The following is an 18,457-nucleotide window of genomic DNA, read 5'->3' as shown; positions in this document are numbered from 1 at the left end:
TTCTCTTTGTTCCTTTTCATACATGTTTTTTTATGGATATAATATCATCTCAGCTTTGAGAATATTATATAGGGTTTTGGTTTTTTTAAATGTTTCTTCTATTTTCTATATTGTCTTTGTTTCTTCTGATTTCCTTTTCCCCTCCTCTGTTTTGATGTTTTGTCTTTCTTTTTGGAGACATTCCTTAAATGTTCAATGATACTTAGCTGTCTTTTTCATATTTGAGAACGAGGCATTAAAAAGCTGATTGAACAGGCTTGTGGTTTGGTGGTCCTAACTGTCCGGTGATTGGCTAGTGAGCTGATATTGTTGTTATTGTTGCTGAACTAAACAATATCAGTATTTGTAGATTTCTTCTTTTGGGGTTAGCTATTAATTTTTATTTTCCGGAGAAGGATCCTTCAGCACCCTACCTAGGAGTGGGAATGGTGGGAAAAGAACTATAAGGCTCATTGCCATTTTGCTGGGAGCTGGGATGGGGAAGGGGTGCTGGAGAGTCTCATGCTTTAGAAGGCAGGATTTTACTGTACCTCCCTGTTTTCATTTAGGAGCCTCATCTTGTCCACTTCTGTGCCAAGTAAGTATCCTTGAGGCTGAAATCTTCTGGTTCAAATTTCACAGAAAATAAACTTGTCTCCTGTGGTTGGGGAAGAGGGGAAGTCATCCAGCTGCATAGGATGTGTGTGTGTGTGTGTGTGTGTGTGTGTGTGTGTGTGTGTGTGAGTGTGTGTGGTTCTTATTACTGCAAAAGAAGAATCTATCAGTCCCCTCGGTTTTAACCCATGCCTCACCCCACCTTCTGGGGTAGCTGGAGCTTCCCAGTCCCAAACCATCCCAGGCTTTTGGTGGGGAGGGCCAGATCAATGTGTTCACTTCACAACACTGTCTCCCTCAGCAAGGTCTTACAATTCAGTTTCTTTTCATTCTCCCCTACAAGATGGTACCTAGTCTTGCATAAATGTGCTTTTTAGTCTTTTTAAAAAGGTACTTTTTGTTTCCTTAACACACAGGCAAACTTAAGGGCAGGTACTATGTCTTCTGATTGTTTTTCTTTCTCCACATATCAATGTATAGTAGCTGCTCACTAAGCACTGGTGTTTGCCCAATAAAATGTTCCTCCCCTTGGCTTTTATTCCTACAAGTTTATCCGAAAGGAAACCATAATCATTTCTCTTTCTTGGTGCCCTAGAATGTGCAATGGAAGTCAGTATTTGGTCTCCAGAAGCTGAATAGATTTAGATTTTCTTAACTATTGCCGCATGTCCCCACCCCCATCTGCAGTAGAGAAGCAGTAGGTGGGCATTATCAGTTTCTGCCTTTGTCTCGACGTTTGCTTTAAGAAAGGACACTATCTTAGTTTTTTTCTCTAAAGTACGGTGTTTCCTGGGTTATACTGGATTTCTGATGGGACCCAGCCTAAGGGACCCAAAATTGTAACTTGCTGAACCAAAGCCCTAAATCACCAACTCCTACATGAAGGGAGCTATCAGATAAAGTACTGGAGATATTTAATAGTATAAATACTGGGTAGAGCTTAAACATTCACTGTAACATTTTTAAAAGCTGAAGAATAAAAAAAAACGAAATTCCTCTTTCATAGCTTAAGTATTTATCAGTAATAGACTGGTAAACAAAATAAATACAGCCTTTAGAAAGTATAGCGTAGATATAGATATATGCACACACATATCACATCTTATTTATCCATTTATCTATTGATGAGGACTTAGGTTGTTTCCATATCTTGGCTATTGTAAATAATGCTGCAATGAACATAGGGATGCATATATCTTTAGGAATTAGTGTTTTCGTTTTCTTTGGATAAATATCCAGGAGTGGAATTGCTTGATTGTATGGTCATTCTATGTTTAATTTTTTGAGGAGTTTCCATACTGTTTTCCATAGTGACTGCACCAATTTACATTTTCACCAACAGGACATGCAGGTTCCCTTTTCTTCACATCCTCGCCAACACTTCTTATTTGTTGTTTTGGGGTTTTGTTTGTTTGTTTTTTCTGTTTTTTTAAATTTATTTATTTATTTATTTGGTTGCTCCAGGTCTTAGTTGCGGCACACGGGATCTTCGTTGTGGCATGCGTGATCTTTAGTTGTGGCATGCTTACTCTTAGTTGTGGCATGCATGCGGGATCTAGTTCCCCAACCAGGGATCGAACCCAGACCCCTGCACTGGGAGCACGGAGTTTTACCCAGTGGACTACCAGGGAAGTCCCTGTTGTCTTTTTGATAACAGACATTCTGAAAGGTGGGAGGTGATATCTCATTGTAGTTTCGATTTGCATTTCCCTCATGATACTGATGTTGAGCATCTTTTCATGTGCCTGTTGGCCATCTGCATTTCCTCTTTGGAAAAATGTCTATTCAGATCCTCTGCCCATTTTTTAATTGGGTTGTTTGGTTTTTGATATTTAGTTCTATGAGTTCTTTGTATATTTGGATATTAACTCCTTATTGGATATATCATTTGCAAATATCTTCTCCCATTCAGTAGGCAGCCTTTTTGTTTTGTTGATAGTTTCATTCACTGTGCAGTAGGTGGGCATTATCAGGTTCTGCCTTTGTCTCAACTTTTGCTTTATGAAAGGACACTGTCTTAGTTTTTGTTTGATGTAGTCCCTTTCGTTTATTTTTGCTATTGTCTCCCTTGCCTGAGGAGACAGATCCAAAAAAATATTGCTACAATTTATGTCAGAGTGTTCTGCCTATATTTTCTTCTAGGAGTTTTATGGTTTTCAGTCTTGCATTTAGGTCTTTAATCCATTTTGAGTTTATTTTTGTATATGGTCTGAGAAAATGTTTTAATTTCATTCTCTTACATGTAGCTGTCCAGTTTTCCCAGCACCACCTAATAAAGAGATTGTCTTTTTCCCAAAAGCATCCTTGCCTCCTTTGTCATAGGTTAATTGGCCATAAGTGCATAGGTTTATTTCTGGGCTGTCTATTCTATTTCATTGCTCTATGTGTCTGTTTTTATGATAGTACCATACTGTTTGTTTATTTGTTTTTTTTTGCCACGCTGCACGGCATGTGGGATCTTAGTTCCCCAACCAGGGATTGAACCCACATCCCCTGCATTGGAAGCATGGAGTCTTAACCACTGGACCACCAGGAAAGTCCCAGTACCATACTGTTTTGATTACTGTAGCTTTGTAGTGTAATTTGAAATCACGCATGATACCTCCCGCTTTGTTCTTCTTTTTCAAGATTGTTCTGGTTATTTGGGGTCTTTTGTGTTTCCATACAAATATTAAAATTATTTGTTCTAGTTCTGTGAAAAAAGCCATTGGTATTTTGATAGGGATTGCATTGAATCTGTAGATTACCTTGGGTAGTATGCTCATTTTAACAATATTAGTCCTTCCAATCCATGAGCACAAAAATTACAGGCCAGTATCACTGATGAACATAGATGCAAAAATCCTCAACAAAATGTTAGCAAGTTGAATTCAACAGTACATTAAAAGGATCATAAACAATGATCAAGAAGGATTTATCCCTGGGATGCAAGGATGGTTCACTATCTGCAGAGCAATCAGTGTGTTACACCACATTAACCAACTGAAGAATAAAAATCATATAATCATCTCAATAGATGCAGAAAAAGCTTTTGACAAAATTCAACATCCACTTAAGATCAAAACTCTCAACAAAGTGGGTTTAGAGAAAACATACCTCAGCATAATAAAGCCATATATGACAGCTCACAGCTACCATCATATTCAATGGTAAGAATCTGAAAGTATTGCCTCTAAGAAGACAAGAATGCCCACTCTTGCCACTTTTACTCATCATAGTACTGGAAGTGCTAGCCACAGAAATCAGATAAAAAAAGCAAATAGAAAGAATCCAAATTGGAAAGGAAGAAGTAAAACTGTCACTGTTTGCAGAAGACATGGTACTCTTCATAGAAAATCCTAATGATGCCACCAGGAAACTACTAGAACTCATTAATGAATTTAGTAAAGTTGCAGGATACAAATTAATATACAGAAATCTGTTACGTTTCTATACACTAACAGCAAACTTCTGAAAAAGAAATTAAGAAAACAATCCCATTTATAGTCGTATCAAAAAGAATAAAATAGCTAGGAATAAATCTAACTAAGGAGGTAAAAGACCTGTACCTGGAAAATTTTAAGACACTGATGAAGGAAATTAAAGACAACACAAACAGATGGAAAGATATACCATGCTCAAGAATTCGAAGATCCATAAAATGACCGTACCATCCAAGATATATAAATATATTTTTTAAATTAATTCATTTTATTTTTGGCTGCACTGGGTCTTTGTTGCTGCACGTGAGCTTTCTCTAGTTGCAGCAAACGGTGGTTACTCCTTGCTGCGGTGCGCAGGCTTCTCACTGCAGTGGCTTCTCTTGTTGTGGAGCATGGGCTCTAGGCATGCGGGCTTCAGTAGTTGTGGCACGTGGACTCTAGAGCACAGGCTCAGTAGTTGTGGCGCACGGGCTTAGTTGCTCCATGGCACGTAGGATCTTCCCCGACCAGGGATCGAACCCATTTCCCTGCATTGGCAGGCGGATTCTTAACCATGCACCACCAGGGAAGTCCCCAAAATATATTTTTGAAAATTAAAACAAAATAATGTAACATACTTAAAATTTTTTTTTGTTGAAGTAGAGTTGACTTACAGTGTTGTGACAATCTCTGCTGTATAGCAAAGTGACTCAGTTATACACATATATACATTCTTTTTTTTTAAATATTCTTTTCCATTATGGTTTATCCCAGGAGATTGAATATAGTTCCCTGTGCTGTACAGTAGGACCTTATTGTTTATCCATTCTAAATGTAATAGTTTGCATCTACCAACCCCAAACTCCCAGTCCATCCCTCTCCCTCCCCGCCTCCCCCTTGGCAACCACAAGTCTGATCTCTATGTCTGTGAGTCTCTTTCTGTTTCATGGATAGGTTTATTTGTGCTGTATTTTAGATTCCACATATAAGTGATATCATATGGTATTTGTCTTTCTCTTTTTTACTTACTTCAGTTAGTATGATAATCTCTAGTTGCATCCATGTAACATACTGTTTATAGTATCCTTCTATCTGGGTTTTTAAAAAAAGATTTATATATATATATACACATACATATACATATATGTGTGTATATATATATACATATATACATATATATGTATATATGTATATATATATACATATACATATATATGTATATATGTATTGGCATAGAATATTTCTGGAAAGATACATAAGTAACTTACAGTTGTTGACTCCGGAAAGGGGTTTGGAGGGCTAAAGTCAAAAGGAATGTACTTTTCATTATATATCTCTTCATATTATTTACTTTTTTTTTGCCATATGCATATATTGTATTTTCAATTTTAAAAATTTAAGTAAAGAATACAGGAACTTTGACATAAAATACGATCATTTTGAGAAAGCTTAGGAATGGAATATATTGGGACCATGACACCAAAACTCAATCAAGTGACATTGTTATCTCAACCTACTATTTAGAATAGTTTGTAGTTGTGGTTGACAGAGTAAAGAATAACATTAAAATCTAAAATCTTTCCATGGTCTTGAAGGCTCTCTCTGGCCTCTCTCCTCTTACTGTTCCCAATATACTTGACTCTAGTCTCACTCACTTCCTTACTATTCCTCCAATATGCCAAACTCAGCCCCGCCTGAGGACCTTTGTCCTTGCTGATCCTGACACCTGAGCCTTCTTCCTCCACATATCCACAGGGCATAATTTCTTGTACTCCCTTCAGATTTTTGCTTAAATATCACCTTACAGAGAGGCCTTCCCCAGCCTCCCTATATTAAATAGATTGTAGCAGAATGTCTTGGTCAGTTTGGGTTGCTATAAGAAAATTACCATAGACTGGGTGGCTTAAATAACAAAAATGTATTTCTCACAGTTCTGGAGGCTGAAAGTCCAAGATCAAGGTGTCACCGGGTTCGGTTCCTGATGTGGGCTTCCTTCTTGGTTGTGTCCTCACATGACAGAGAGAATGATCACCTCTCTCATGTCTTTTCTTCTAAGGGCAGTGATCTCATCCATGAGGGATCTACCCTCATGACCTAATTACCTCCCAAAGGCCCCACCTTCAAATACCATCACATCAGGGATTAGGGCTTCAACATGAATTGTAGGGGGACACACACATTCAGTCCACAGCACAGAGTAACCTCTGCCATCTCTCTGGCCCCCTACTTTACTATTATTTTTTTAATATCTTACAATTTTATTTGTCAATTATACCTCAATAAAGCTGAACAAATAAGGAAAAACAATATAGTTCTTCTAATGAGTCCAAGAAATAATGCATTTGATGTACTTAACATAGGACCTGACAAACAGTAGCTACAAGAAGCTAGCAATTATTAAGCACTTTCCATACCCCACTAACTGTGTTCTCAGAGTGTTACATGCTCTCTCTATATTAAAGACTTTAATCCTTACCACACACTTCAAGGTACGTACTTTTATTATCCCCATTTTACAAATGAAAAACTGAGGTTTAGAAAGACTAAGTAACTTTCCCCAGTTACAGAAATGCTAAGTGGGGGAATCTGCGCTCCCATACATTATGCTCTTCTGTGATCTGGAATAATAAAGCACACAGTAAATATCATAGTAAGAGGGGAATAATACCTGCTGTCTAGCCAAGGAAATATAGAGTTCTAGAACAGAGAGGCCCAGGGAAGAGTTCCTAGAGAAAGATGCATCTAAACTCAAACCTAGACCGGGCAAGGGAGGTGACTAGATTAACAGAGAGTGAAGTACCCTACTTGCTTTTTCTTCATAATATTTATCACCACCTGATTTTATTTATAAATATAAATAGATATTAATATATAATAGTTCCTCATAAATAATATTCCTCAAGGTCAGGAACTTTGTCCCTTTAATTTATTATATCCCCAGTGCCTAGAACAGAGCCTCAATAAATACTAAATGAAAGAGGAACAGTAGAAGTTTTGAATATGGTGGCAGTTTTAAATTTTGAAAAGATACGTATCACATATATGTGATAAAACCAAAGCTTTAACTTTCTTCTGGCAAGTTCTTACCCTTCAGTGAAACTTTTAAATGGTTGATTTTCTTTGGCAGAGCAAGAATATGATCCTGGACCAAGCCTTTAAGTATATAACAGAATTGAAAAGGCAAAACGATGAACTCCTGCTTAATGGAGGAAACAATGAACAAGGTAAAGATTTTAAGATTCTTACTTTCTGTTGCTTTTTCAATGTTCAGGCCTTTGTGTCACAGTGCAACTTATATTAGGATACAGAAGGCTTCTTTGCCTCAGTACATTAAGATCATGCATTGGGTGGGCCTGTGAGAATAGTGTTGCAAATAAATTCAACCTAGTTGACCTCTTTTCCCCCTTCTTTGAGCAACTCTAACCTTGTAGGCATACACAATTTTGATTTTTTACTCTTCTTGTACTTCATGTTTGCTAAACTCATGATGCAAATAATACTGGATCTCCTTCCTTCCAGGTGTGTCTTCCAGCTAGGGGAATCCCATAAGAGGATGCAGCGGGAGTCCTGCTCAGTGTAACTTAATAAAGATATGCCTGTGCCAGGACTTAACTAGGAGTTAACTCCGAAGGCCAAAACATTCAGTTCATAATTGTTTATACTGCATGTAATGTGTGCATGAGACTGCCTGGTCATTTAATGACATTTGATTTTTAGAGGTGACTTTTTTATGCTATCAGATGAGTTCTCTTTTCCCATTTGCATTGGAGAGAAGGTTTCCTTGTAACAGCTAAAAAGAAAAATGAGAATCTCCTGTGACAACTCAGTAGGTCACCTTAAAAGGAGACAAACCTCAGAATTTGCTGATGTGGGAGCAATGCTGGGCTGTGTTTATTGTAAGAAGTGCTGGAAAGCACATCCAGAAGGTCGGCATTCTGAACTCTTGTTTACTTTCAGTTAGCTGACAACTTATCCCTCCCCTCAGTCAGCTGTCTTTTATGGTCCAGGTCCTGTTTTATGATGCTGTCAGGCAATGAGCTACATAATCAATATTTGGTAACCATTTTGAGGCACCCACAAAAGGGATAGTAAGGCTAGAGTGATGTATAGGCTTTTCTAATGAGGGGCTCCTCTGGTTTCACAGCCCAGCATGAGGCAATCGAGTTACCCTAGGGAAAAGGGAAACTTGAAGAAATACAAGTCGCAGGCGGTTCAGGAAGAGCTGAACAGCCAGGCCAGGGGTTGGGGCAGCACCCGAGGCCCCTTAAGTCCGACCGTGTTGTCATCGCAGTCGTGATCCTTTCTTTGGTTCTGTTTTGTATCTGCTCTCTCTTCTTTTCCCAGCAGCTTCCTCCACATACTCACTGTCCACGTGACAGTCTTGCACAGTGGCCACAGCAGTGCTCTTGGGAGTCAGGCCCACCTGGGTTTGAGCCTTGACTTCCTTTGCTCACTCAGTACCTTTGGCCAGTTACTTAACCTCTCCAAGTGTCAGTTTCCCTGTCTTAAAATGAGGATAATCATAGCATCTATCTAGTCGACTTTAGGCAAATTATATAGCTACTCTGAACCTGTTTCTTACAGCTAAAAGTGATGATGACAAAGGTGTTTGTCCCATCTCGTGGTTGTTAGGAGGATTAAAAGAGCTAACACAGGTAAAGCACTTAAAGCGCAGCACAAGAGTAAATGCTTGATAAATGTTACCTGTTGTTGTTGTTGTTGTTATTATTATCATTAAATGAGACAGTGAATGAAAAGTGCCAGGCATAGAGTAAGTGCACAATAAGTGAGAACCATCTTCTTTATTCCTTGGTCCATGATAATTGTCCTTTAATTTCTAATGTCCATAGCACATTGGCATCTTTCTTCTGTGGCTCTTTCTTTAAATAGCTGAGAAAAACAGTCTGATAGTCTCAGCTCCTCCTTGTTGGAACAGAACTTGTTACTTCAGGCTACCTCATAAGGTACTGGCCTTGAGGATCGGCTGCCTTTGGCGGAGGGAATGGGGGAGAATACCTACTATGGCACGGCAGGTGGGGATGTACAGGGTCACAGAGCATACATACCAACAGCCAAGGCTGACCCTTAGTATCCGTGGTCGAGGCTGTCTCCTTTAAAACAGTGTAGGGCATCACGGACATCTTCGTTACTCACTAGCATACACACATTGGCCCTACCAAGGAAAAAGCAAGTTTCACTGGTGGTGCTTTCTTCAGCACTCTCCCGTCTTACTTCTTACATGTTCTGCTTGGTCTCTGTCGTTTCAAAGGGTAAAATAGAACCAGTTTAAAGCCATTTATAAAAGAGACTGTCGGGAGTTCCCTGGTGGCCTAGTGGTTAGGGTTCTGGGCTTTCACTGCCGTGGTCCCAGGTTAAGTCCCTTGTTGGGGAACTGAGATCCTGAAAGCCGTGCAGAGGGGCCAAAAAAAAAAAAAACAAAACTCTCTGTTACCGCCATAAAGTAATGTTAGTTATTGCAACATTTAAATGCTATTATATTGATATTCAGTGTTATTTTCCTAGCATATTACCATGACATCAGTATGCCTTTCCTTGCTGCCCTATTTTGAATTTTGGAATTTTGAGATTTCTACATTATGAGTAATTTCTGACCTTTGAATTGTTGACCTTTAAAGATACATACTTTTCAAAGGATTAGGATAGAGATTTGAGGTACCATTCTAAAAAGAAGAAAGAACTTATATTAGAAAAGAGCTGAAGATTCTCAATTGAGGTATTTAGAATGCTAAAATTAGTATTCAGTAGTTTAGTATACAGCTGTTTCTTAAATTATTATAAATATTGACACTTAGAGGTAATTTTTTCATTTTTGTTTTTGATATTGTAGCTGAAGAAATTAAAAAGCTACGTAAACAACTGGAAGAAATTCAAAAAGAAAATGGCCGATATATTGAATTACTAAAAGCAAATGACATATGTTTATATGACGACCCCACAATCCACTGGAAAGGAAATCTTAAAAACTCAAAGGTCTCTGTTGTTATTCCCAGTGACCAGGTTCAAAAGAATATCATTGTTTATTCCAGCGGGAGTCAGCCTGGTGGAAATAGCCAGGGAACAGCTGTTCAGGGGATAACCTTTAACGTTGGTCATAATTTACAGAAGCAAACTGCCAATGTGGTGCCAGTACAGAGGACTTGCAATCTTGTGACTCCTGTGTCTATTTCTGGAGTTTACCCTTCTGAAAACAAGCCATGGCATCAGACCACAGTTTCTGCATTGGCTGCCAACCAGCCTGTTCCTCTTTGTCTTCCTGCTACCATTTCTGCTCAAAATATTCTTGAGGTTTCCACCTCCGAAAGCGAGTCGAGTGTACTTGGTGCCAGCAGTGGCTCACTGATGACTGTCCCTGTCGGGCCTGTACCACCCCAGCATCATTCATTGCACACATGTCTAAAGGATCAAAATTCTTCTGAAAATAAGAATGAGCAAGAGAGCCCCAAGTTATTGAAGAAAACAGTCCCTTGTGCCACAAGCGTCTCCTCCAGCTGCTCAGCAACTGCCACTAAAGGACACCAAGGAAGCAAGTCCTGCCTGAGCATACAGGAGTGCAGAAGTGACTTTCAAACCACCTTTGTTGTTTCCGTTGCCACGACAGTCTGCTCCCAGCCTCCAAGATCTGCAGGTGATTCTTGTCCTGCGAGCATTAGCAAGGGTGCAGACTTGACAAGTGTTACTGCGGTGGTGGCCCCATCTGCCCCTGGAGGAGGGGAGACCACCACCCCTGTGAGCACCCTTTCTGCAAACCCTGTGGACAGTGGTTGGACTCTTTCTTGTTCTTTGCCTTCTTCAGCTGTTAGTGCTTCAGATTTGAAAAACATAAATAGCCTTACCCGAATTTCCTCAGCTGGAAACACGCAGACGACGTGGACTACTTTGCAACTGGCGGGAAACACTATTCAGCCCTTAAGCCAGACACCATCTTCTGCTGTGACTCCGGTATTAAATGAGTCTGGTACTAGCCCCACCACGGCCAACCACAGTAGATGTGTGGCTACAGGCGTCAACTTGAATAATTCCTTTCCAGCAGATGGGCAGCCAGTTGAGCAAGTAGTTGTAACCTTGCCTTCTTGTCCATCTTTACCTATGCAGTCACTGATTGCCCAGCCACAAGTTAAATCTCAGCCTCCAAAAAGTATCCTTCCACTGAATTCAGCAATGCAAGTGATTCAGATGGCTCAGCCAGTTGGGTCGGCTGTTAACGCAGCTCCTGCTAATCAAAACGTTATCATTCTTCAGCCACCCAGCACCACCCCGTGCCCAGCAATGATGAGGGCAGAGGTTCCCAACCAAACAGTAGGTCAACAGATAGTAATCATACAGGCAGCTAATCAGAACCCTTTGCCACTCCTCTCCGCTCCACCTCCTGGTTCTGTTCGACTCCCTGTCAATGGAGCCAGTGCTGTCATAGGGTCTAACAATTCAGTGCAAAATGTTTCGACCCCACAGAGTTTTGGAGGAAAGCACCTTGTCCACATATTACCAAGACCTTCATCTTTATCAGCGTCTAATTCAACACAAACTTTTTCTGTAACCATGTCAAACCAACAACAGCCTCAAACGATTTCTTTAAATGGACAGCTCTTTGCTTTGCAGCCTGTGATGTCTTCATCAGGAACTACAAGTCAAACCCCTATGCAAATTATTCAACCCACCACCAGCGAAGATCCAAATACCAATGTTGCCCTGAATACATTTGGCGCTTTGGCCAGCCTCAATCAAAGCATATCGCAGATGGCTGGGCAAAGCTGTGTACAACTGTCTGTTAGCCAGCCTGCCAATCCTCAAACTGCTGCAAATAGTCAAACCACCCCAGCTAACTGTGTTTCATTAACAACAGCTGTAGCGTCTCCCATGACAACGGAGAATTCAGCCACACTACCCAGTACGTATAATCTAGTGACTACTCCCTCAATGAACACTGTAGCTTGTTTGCCTAACATGAAGCCCAAAAGGCTGAATAAGAAGCCGAGTGTCAAGAAACACGTAGCCACTAATAAGTCAGCCTGCACCCTGAATCCAGCCAGAGATGTGGGTAAGTTAGACTGCCCCAGCACCGAAGGCTCCACAGAGCCATCGTGTAATGATGGACTTCTGGACAGCCTCCCTGGTGTGTTACCATCGGTCACTATGTCCCAGGTAAATAGTGTGAGTGTTTCTGGCTCACATTCTTTGGATGTTCTGAATTCTGAATCAGTGATACCTGAGTCCATACCCAAATCTAAGTCAGCAGAAGAGTCTAGCTCATCCTCCCAAGAATCTGTAACAAGTGAACATTTTACAATGGCCCCAGCAAAATCCAAAGATTCTCTCCCCGTTTTCCAACGAGAGACATCTCAGGATAAGCCACCAACTAGTTTGGCATTGCCAGATGCTGCCAAATCCTGCACTTCAGCCAACGTGTTGATTTCGTCTGCGAATGATCCCCACGTTTTGGTTTCTCAGGTTTCTGATTTGTCGTCTGCCACGAGCACTGCAAGTACTGACTGTGTTTCTGAGGTAGAAGTCATTGCGGAACCTTGCAGGGCTGAGCAAGATTCATCGGCTACAGTGCAAACCACAGGTCTCTTAAAGGGGCAGGGTTTAACTGCACTGCTATCTGGTCTTGCTAAAGAAAAAGACCCTCAGAAATCACCTCTTTCAGTCCAGGTGGACCATCCTGACTTTTCTTCGGAAAATTCTAAAATAGTCCATTCAAGTGTTGATTTACATCCCAAACAGGAGCTATTACTGATGAGCAGTGATGACAGAGATCCAGGACAGCATCATTCCTGCATCTCTGATCAGGAGGTTATTAATGGTTCTTTGCTCACCAGTAGGCAGGCTGACTCCCCCATGTCAACCAGCTCTGGCAGTAGCCGTAGTTTCTCAGTTGCATCCATGCTTCCTGAAACAACTAGAGAGGATGTCACCAGCAGTGCAACGACTAATACATGTGACAGCTGTACCTTTGTAGAGCAAACTGATATAGTTGCTCTTGCAGCAAGAGCTATTTTTGACCAGGAGAACCTTGAGAAGGGAAGAGCTGGCGCCCAGGCTGATATAAGGGAAGTTCCTTCAAAGCCTTCTGAAGCATCCTCTTTAGAGGGAGACCAGCCTTTCAAAACCCAGATATCTAAAGAGAATGGCCCAGGACAGGCAGAAGCAACACCAAATGAATTTAATTCTCAGGATTCAATTGAAGCAAGTGTGGGTCGGCCCCTTGAAAAACCAAGTTGTTCTATAGGGATGAAAACATCAAATGCCTCTTTACAGGTTTCGACTTCTCAGCCACCAAGCATCACCAGTTTAAGTGTGAATAATCTTATCCATCAGAGCAGCATCAGCCATCCTCTGGTCAGCTGCGCTGGTTTATCCCAAACTTCAGAGCAAACAGCTGTTCCTGCAACGGTTAATCTGACAGTTTCATCTAGCTCCTATGGCAGTCAGCCTCCTGGCCCATCTCTGATGACCGAATACTCCCAAGAACAGCTCAGTACTATGGCTGGTACCATACCAAATCCACAGATTCAAGAGCCACTCTTAAAGCCAAGTCATGAAAGCCGTAAAAACTCTGCTAAGCGTGCTGTCCAAGATGACCTTTTACTGTCTTCAGCTAAACGTCAAAAGCATTGTCAGCCGGCTCCCCTCCGGCTGGAAGGTCTGTCCCTGATGAGCCGAACTCCAGACAGCATTTCCGATCAAACTCAAATGATGGTTAGTCAGATCCCTCCCAACTCGTCAAACTCAGTTGTGCCTATTAGCAACCCAGCACATGGAGACGGCCTTACGCGGTTATTCCCACCTGGTAACAACTTTGCGGCCCCTGCGTTGAGGCAAACTGAGGTTCAGTGCACTTCGCAGCCTTCCGTGGCTGAGCAGCAGCAAACGCAGGCCAGCCAACATCTGCAGGCCCTGCAGCAGCATGTGCCACCTCAAGGGGTGCCTCACCTGCACAGCAACCATGTCTACTTGAAGCAGCAGCAGCAGCAGGCGGGGCAGTTAAGAGAGAGGCATCACTTATATCAACTGCAGCATCACGCACCTCACGCGGAGAGCTCTGTCCACTCTCAGCCCCACGTCCACCAACAGAGGACCCTGCAACAGGAAGTCCAGATGCAGAAAAAGAGGACTCTTGTTCAGGGCACTCAGGCCTCTCAGCTTTCTCTTCAACCCAAGCACCATGGCACTGACCAATCCCGACCCAAGAGCGGTCAGCCACACCCCCACCATCAGCAGATGCAGCAACAGATGCAGCAACACTTTGGAAGCTCCCAGCCGGAGAAGAGTCGTGAAAATCCTTCCACGAGCCGCAGTCACCATAACCATCTCAGTCAAGACATCATGCACCAGCAGGAGGTGGGAAGCCGGCAGCAAGGTGCGGGGCTTTCTTCTGAACACGTATCTGGGCATAATCCAATGCAGAGGCTTCTGACATCAAGAGGCATAGAGCAGCAAATGGTGTCCCAACCGAGTATCGTGACGAGACCTTCAGACATGACTTGTACTCCACACAGGCCAGAGAGAAATAGAGTTTCAAGTTACTCTGCGGAGGCACTCATTGGAAAGACATCTTCCAATTCAGAGCAGAGAATGGGTATATCGATTCAGGGTTCCAGAATTTCAGATCAGCTTGAAATGAGAAGCTACCTTGATGTTCCCAGAAATAAGAGTTTGGCCATTCATAATATGCAGGGTCGTGTGGACCATACTGTTACCTCAGATATCCGCCTTTCCGACTGTCAGACATTTAAGCCCAGCGGAGCCAGTCAGCAGCCCCAGAGTAATTTTGAAGTACAGTCTTCAAGAAATAATGAAATAGGTAACCCTGTGTCATCCTTGAGGAGTATGCAGTCCCAGGCTTTTCGAATTAGTCAAAACCCTGGTCCACCACCAATTGACCGCCAAAAGAGATTACCTTACCCACCAGTTCAGAGCATCCCAACAGGAAATGCTGTCCCACCAAGGGACAGTGAAAATACATGTCACCAAAGTTTCATGCAGAGTTTACTTGCCCCTCACCTGGGTGATCAGGTCATTGGGAGCCAGAGATCACTGCCAGAGCATCAGAGGAATACACAGTGTGGTCCCTCCTCTGCAATCGAATATAATTGTCCCCCAACTCATGAGAGTGTCCATATTAGAAGAGAGAGTGAGAGTCAGAATAGGGAGAGTTGTGACATGTCCCTGGGTGCAATTAACACCAGGAACAGCACTTTGAATATTCCGTTTTCGAGTTCTTCTTCCTCAGGAGATATTCAAGGTCGAAACACAAGTCCCAACGTTTCTGTACAGAAGTCCAATCCCATGAGGATTACTGACAGTCACGGGACCAAGGGCCACATGAACCCTCCAGTCACAACCAACATGCATGGGGTTGCAAGGCCAGGTTTGCTGCATCCGTCTGTGTCTCACGGAAATGCTGACCAAGGGCCTCCTGTACGTCAAACTAGTTCTTCAGTTCCCCAGCGATCAAGGCATCCCTTGCAAGACAGCAGCGGTTCCAAAATTCGTCAACCTGAAAGGAATCGCTCTGGAAACCAAAGACACAGTAATGTCTTTGATCCAAGTCTTCCCCATCTTCCTCTGTCTACTAGTGGCAGTATGATTCTCGGTCGCCAACAACCCACTACAGAAAAGAGAGGAAGTATTGTTCGTTTCATGCCTGATGGCCCACAAGTACCTAATGATAATTCAGCGCCTGACCAGCATACCCTATCACAAAATTTTGGTTTTCCGTTTATTCCTGAGGGTGGCATGAATCCACCAATAAATGCTAATACTTCTTTCATTCCACAGGTTACTCAGCCTAGTGCCACTCGAACTCCAGCCCTCATCCCTGTAGATCCCCAAAATACTCTCCCCTCCTTCTATCCCCCGTACTCTCCTGCTCATCCTACACTGTCCAATGATATTTCAATCCCCTATTTTTCTAATCAAATGTTCTCGAATCCTAGCACAGAGAAGGTAAACAGTGGAAGTTTGAATAACCGATTTGGATCAATTTTATCTCCTCCCAGACCTGTTGGTTTTGCTCAACCAAGTTTTCCTCTTCTCCCTGACATGCCTCCAATGCACATGACCAACTCTCACTTATCCAATTTTAATATGACATCTTTGTTTCCAGAAATAGCTACAGCTCTCCCTGACGGCTCAGCAATGTCACCTTTGCTTACGATAGCAAACTCCTCTGCCTCGGACTCTTCCAAGCAGTCCTCAAACAGACCTGCCCACAACATAAGCCATATTTTAGGTCATGATTGCAGTTCAGCTGTTTAAGTACTGACTGACTATACATAAATGTAATGGGTGAGATTACAAATGTATTTGTGTGTGTATTCACACGTGCACAGGAAGAGAGAGAGTGTGTGAGTGTATCTCCTTGTGTTTGTATAATCAATTGTCAGTTATCTTCTGAATGTAGGGAAGCCGTGTCAGAGATGAGGCAAATACTGGGTCGTCGAAAACAAATTATCTTTCATTTTTAACTGCATGGTGTACTTTTTAAATTTTCCAAGCAGATTTACATTTTCAAGTTTGATCTGTAATCTGACATTCCCTAGATATTAATCGGCTGGAAGTTGAGGGAGATCATCTTGGTGTGTCCTGGGTGGTAGGAAGGAACCTAGATTTTTAAACTTGATTGTTGATAATTTGTAAAATAGTTGAGCTGATTGAGTTGCTTTCCAAAAATACAGACAGTTCGATATAACACAATGGCTCATAACCAAGTACGGGCCAGTGTCAGCATCTAGAACAGTTTCTTACCCATGGCAGGTGTTGAATTAATGTAGAATGAATGTCCATGTTTCAAGTCAAGCAGTTAGCAAATAAATGAGTTGTTTAATCAACCTGTGTTCCCAAGGTTTGGTTTAGGTAGAGGCTTCTTTCTTAATTATAACAATTCATAAATTATCTGAATGTCATGTCTTGTTCTCCAAATTAGGGAGCCATGTTATCCTTTAATGTGCCAAGATCCTGTAAAAGCAAAGGTCTTCCTTAAACAAGTAGCCTTAAAAGTGGAAAGCTAAAAAGCAAAGTACATAGATGTTCTCCATTTTGTACTTGCATTTTGCATCAGGCCATAAGGATAAAAGCAGTTGTATTGTGGAGTTTTGCATGTGTTCAGTTAAAGATTGTTTGATCCATTGAGTTTTGTTGTAGAATTCTCTCCTATTTATTTGATCTTGAAATAAGTTCTTTTATATTTGTTTAATCATTAGGGACTGATCAGTAAATAGCGCGTTTGGAATCTACACAGTTATTTGAGCCTTACTTTTAAAATATTTCTGAACAGAGTCTTAAGCTCTGTCAGTATTTTCATTACTGATATTTATATTTAAAATATGGCATTGTATATTGCATTATTACCCTTCATAGTAGAATTACAATGAGAAGATGAATTTGTTCATTATTTTTCCTGATGGTAGATGTGAAATGGTGCTTCAAAACATTGTCTTTGCATATGTCCATGTGTGTGAGCGTGTGTGTACTCGGACATAGATTTTAAAGTATAAACTGGCTCTTTAAAAATAGGCCTGCCATCTGAAAATGAGGAATTGGGACCTGAGACCTGCTGAAGTGTAGAAGAACTTGATGTAGCGTTTTTTTAAAAGCCCCGCTGAAGTTAATAATGAATTTTAAAAATATATTCAAAATTCATGAATTGAATTTTGAAAAATTTAATTAAAAATTAAGAAAACATATGTACTCACATTCTCAAGCCCATTAATTTTTGTTGTTGTTATAGTCTGCCAAAAATGGGATGGAGTGGGAGATATAAACTGTTCTGTCTACTCTGTTAGCAAAGTGAACCCACGGACCAGAATTTTGTGTTTTTTTCCTTAAAAAAAACCTCCTAAGGCTTGGTTAGAGCAGTTAACTCCAGTGAATACCTCTATTAAAGACTCAGCAAAAGGGTCATCTGTGCCTCTTCAACTGTTCTCACCAAATTTTCCCGTCTCTTCCCGCTGCCAGCTGAGGCAGCCTCCTGGGGGCAAAAAAATAAGAAAAATGTATTTTCTCCCTTCAAAACGCTCACGGGGAGGAATAGGAGAGCATCGTGAATTAGTTACTTAAACAAGACAGCAGATAAACACAGTAGTCAATTGAGAAAAAACATGTGAGGTTTATAACTTTAAAAAAAAACTAACTGGGGCTTCCCTGGTGGCGCAGTGGTTGAGGGTCCGCCTGCCGATGCAGGGGACGCGGGTTCGTGCCCTGGTCCGGGAGGATCCCACGTGCCGTGGAGCGGCTGGGCCCGTGAGCCATGGCCGCTGAGCCTGCGCGTCCGGAGCCTGTGCTCAACAACGGGAGAGGCCACAACAGTGAGAGGCCCGCGTACCGCAAAAAAAAAAAAAACTAACTGAGTTTTAAGCTTTAACATTCAAGTTTTTCTTTGTTCTTGAAAGGTCCAGTCTGCTAATTGCAAGGACTGGTTTCAATGTGTTCAGCTATTCATT

The 18,457-nt window shown here is 41.6% G+C and overlaps 1 protein-coding gene across 5 annotated transcripts in view; it reads left to right on the top strand.

Moving 5' to 3' along the window:
* USF3 (upstream transcription factor family member 3) overlaps positions 1-18,172 on the top strand; it is a 44,118-nt gene extending 25,946 nt beyond the window's left edge. For all 5 annotated transcript variants that reach the window (XM_029214449.1, XM_029214446.1, XM_029214448.1 and 2 more), the window contains 2 exons: positions 7,123-7,219; positions 9,844-18,172. In XM_029214449.1, coding sequence (XP_029070282.1) covers positions 7,123-7,219; positions 9,844-16,274 — 6,528 coding nt within the window. In that variant the 3' untranslated portion in view covers positions 16,275-18,172. The remainder of the gene's footprint in view (positions 1-7,122; positions 7,220-9,843) is intronic.
* Positions 18,173-18,457: the final 285 nt, after the last annotated feature.

The sequence above is a fragment of the Monodon monoceros genome, unplaced genomic scaffold, assembly GCF_005190385.1.
Source record: "Monodon monoceros isolate NGI ecotype Baffin Bay Population unplaced genomic scaffold, NGI_Narwhal_1 Super_Scaffold_11, whole genome shotgun sequence".
NCBI classification, from domain to species: domain Eukaryota; kingdom Metazoa; phylum Chordata; class Mammalia; order Artiodactyla; family Monodontidae; genus Monodon; species Monodon monoceros.
The sequence above is the reverse complement of the archived record's forward strand: the minus strand, read 5'-3'. Positions and strand labels throughout refer to the sequence as shown.